General features: G+C 51.5%; 1 protein-coding gene across 1 annotated transcript; it reads left to right on the top strand.

Annotated features, from left to right (window-relative positions):
* On the top strand, window positions 1–2,361 carry LOC130933588 (uncharacterized). Its single transcript, XM_057863216.1, has 2 exons — window positions 1–1,446; window positions 1,681–2,361. The coding sequence occupies exons 1-2, from the start codon at window positions 1–3 to the stop codon at window positions 2,359–2,361; spliced, it is 2,127 nt and encodes a 708-aa protein (XP_057719199.1).
* Window positions 2,362–3,408: the final 1,047 nt, after the last annotated feature.

Genomic DNA, 3,408 nt, shown 5'->3' with positions numbered 1-3,408 from the left:
ATGATAACTCAGAGAGGGGTAGAAGCTAACCCGGAGAAGTGCCAGGCAATACTCCAGATGAAGAGCCCGGGTTGCATAAAAGACGTCCAGAGGTTGGCAGGGCGGTTGACCTCGTTATCCCGGTTTCTCGGAGCTTCGGCAACAAAGGCCCTGCCATTCTTTAACCTCATGAAGAAAGGGATGGCGTTTGAGTGGACGCCCGCATGTGAAGAGGCCTTTCGGCACTTCAAGGAGATCCTGGCGGCACCACCCATCCTCGGGAAGCCGAAGGACGGGGAACCACTATACCTGTACCTCGCCATAACAGGTGAAGCCCTGGCCGCAGTTCTGGTACGGGAGGACGGAAAAGCTCAACAGCCAGTCTATTTCATAAGCAGGGCCTTGCAAGGGGCAGAATTAAGGTATAGCAAGTTGGAAAAACTAGCCTTAACGCTTCTAACTTCCTCACGGAGGTTAAAGCAGTACTTCCAGAGTCACCAAGTTGTCGTCAGAACGGACCAAGGGATCCGGCAAGTACTCCAAAAACCCGACCTGGCGGGAAGAATGATGACTTGGTCCATTGAACTCTCCCAGTATGACATACGATACGAACCCCGGCAAGCCATCAAAGCGCAGGCGATGGCGGATTTTCTAGTAGAAGTAACGGGAGATCCAAACGAAGAGGTGAGTACACGGTGGAAACTCCATGTGGACGGAGCCTCCAACCAGACCTTCGGAGGTGCCGGGATCATCCTGGAAAGCCCGATTGGGGTTGTGTACGAACAGTCGGTCAGATTCGAGTTTCCCATCTCGAACAACCAGGCAGAATATGAAGCCCTTATAGGAGGCTTAACCCTCGCAGCAGAAGTCAGTGCAAGAAGACTGGAAATATGCAGCGACTCCCAAGTCGTCACCTCCCAAGTAAACGGCAGCTACCAAGCCAAAGACCCTTTGCTACATAAGTACTTGGAGAAGGTTAAGAGCTTGAGCCAAAAGTTCGAAGAGGTCACGGTCCACCACGTACCTAGAGAAAGGAACACACGGGCAGACCTCCTATCAAAGTTAGCTAGCACAAAGCCAGGAGAGGGGAACCGGTCTCTCATCCAAGGCATGACGAGAGAACCAGCAATCACGCTGCACGTGACAAGCCTAGGTCCTTCATGGCTAGACCCCATCACCGACTTCCTAGAACACGGCAAACTCCCTAGTGATGAAAAGGATGCGGCGAAATTGAGAAGGGAAGCGGCCAAATACGCCGTCATCCAAGGACAGTTATTCAGGAAAGGGCTCAACCAACCCCTACTGAAGTGCCTACACCCCGATCAGACGGACTACGTCCTCAGGGAAGTCCACGAGGGCTGCTGTGGGCACCACATCGGAGGCAAGGCCCTAGCGAGGAAACTGATCCGGGCCGGATACTATTGGCCTTCGATGATGGCGGACTCCAAAGAGTTTGTCAAAAAATGCGTAAAGTGCCAACAGAACGCCAACTTTGCCAGGGCGCCAGCCTCCGAGTTAAGCTTGCTGACGACCTCCCGACCATTCTCTCAATGGGGAGTCGACCTCTTAGGGCCCTTCCCAGTCGGCCCGGGGCAAGTCAAATACCTCATAGTCGCAATCGACTACTACACCAAATGGATAGAAGCCGAGCCCCTAGCCAACATATCCTCGTCCAATTGCAGGAAATTCATGTGGAGGCAGGTGATAACTAGATTCGGGATACCGGAGGTCGTCATCTCGGACAACGGCACGCAATTCACTGACAAAAAGTTCACAGAATTCCTCAACGGCCTGGGCGTAAAGCAAAGGTTCTCTTCGGTGGAGCACCCTCAGACGAACGGACAAGTGGAGTCCGCCAACAAGATTATCCTTTCAGGGCTAAAAAAGAGGCTGGACAATAAAAAGGGTGCTTGGGCCGACGAACTAGCATCGGTTCTCTGGTCCTACCGAACAACTGAACAATCCTCCACTAAGGAAACTCCTTTCCGACTAACGTACGGGGTGGACGTGGTAATACCCGTAGAGATCGGTGAACCGAGTCCACGGTTACTTTTGAAAGGAGTGGAAGAAACCGTGGAAAAATACCTGAGAGATGAAGCCAGGGAAATGGCCCATTTGACAGAAACAGCACTAAAACAAAGAATGGCTCTGCGCTACAACACCAAAGTGCTCAAGAGGGAATTCGAGCCGAACGACCTCGTCCTGAGGCGAAACGATATCGGCCTACCAACCCCCGGAGAAGGAAAGCTAGCGGCGAACTGGGAAGGCCCCTACAGAGTCAAAAAAGTGATGGGAAAAGGAGCCCTCAAGTTAGAAAGGCTTGACGGCAAAGAAGTCCCGAGAACATGGAACGCGGACAACCTAAGAAGATTCTACTCCTAGAGGATGGCCCGACAAACCGACCAATCTAGCTAAGTAGTTCATTTGCAAATTTAAATTTTGAACTTTTCATAGCGACTTGCGAGTCCTTTACAGGACTACCGAATAAGATACACTTGTGCAAATTTTCTCTTCTGTTTTGTCACTCAACTCTCCAGATAAACCATCCCACCACGACCAACGACGACGCGCGACGCCGGGACTGATCACCCCGGGAACCCGTCAACCACCGCTGTAACATGATTACGCGAAAGGCCACGGGCCGTTAATATGAATGACGACAATAAACCAAAAACGGTTAATAGAAACGATGACACGACCAGACGAATAAGAAAAAGTTTATCACGACAACACGAGCAAACGACCAAAAAGGTCATTATTCACAAGCCAAAATAAAACGGCCAAAACCAAATTGTTCATAAGCCAGAACGGCAAAAATCGAAATTGTTCACAAGCCAAAACAAAACGGCTATACAAAAACTTTAAACAGAAGATTCATTTCTTGGGGACGTCGACAACTTTGCCATCCTGAACGACTTTGAGAACACCAATCGCCGACGTATCAAAATCGGGAGCAATGACTTTGACCTGAGCCTTAAGAGCCTCCTCGGTCGCCAAAATCGCACCCTTCCCCTGCTTCACGACGTCTTTGTACTTAGCCTTCCACGTTGCCAATTCGGCCTCCACGGCCTGCTTTTCCTTCTCCATCTCGGCCACCCGTTTCTGCGCTGCGCCGACCTGGCTCTCCAAAGTCATCTCACGTTCGACAAGGCGAGCAACCGTGGCGTCCGAGTCTTTTAACTTCTTCTCAACAGTGGCAGTTTTCTTCTCGGCAGCAGTGGCCTTCTTCTCCGCGGCGTCAAGTTTCCCATTCAATTGGGTCAACTGCTCCCGGAGAGTCTCGACTTCACTCTTCAGCTCGTTGTTAGCCTTCCCACTAGATTCCAACCTTCTGCGGAGGGACTCCATCCCGGACAGCTCAAACTCGGCCTTCCGGGCTATCACGGCGCCCCGCAAAAGAGTACGGTACATCCACCTCGCCTGCCCGGC

Source organism: Arachis stenosperma, chromosome 6, assembly GCF_014773155.1.
Source record: "Arachis stenosperma cultivar V10309 chromosome 6, arast.V10309.gnm1.PFL2, whole genome shotgun sequence".
Lineage (NCBI taxonomy): Eukaryota > Viridiplantae > Streptophyta > Magnoliopsida > Fabales > Fabaceae > Arachis > Arachis stenosperma.
The sequence above is the reverse complement of the archived record's forward strand: the minus strand, read 5'-3'. Positions and strand labels throughout refer to the sequence as shown.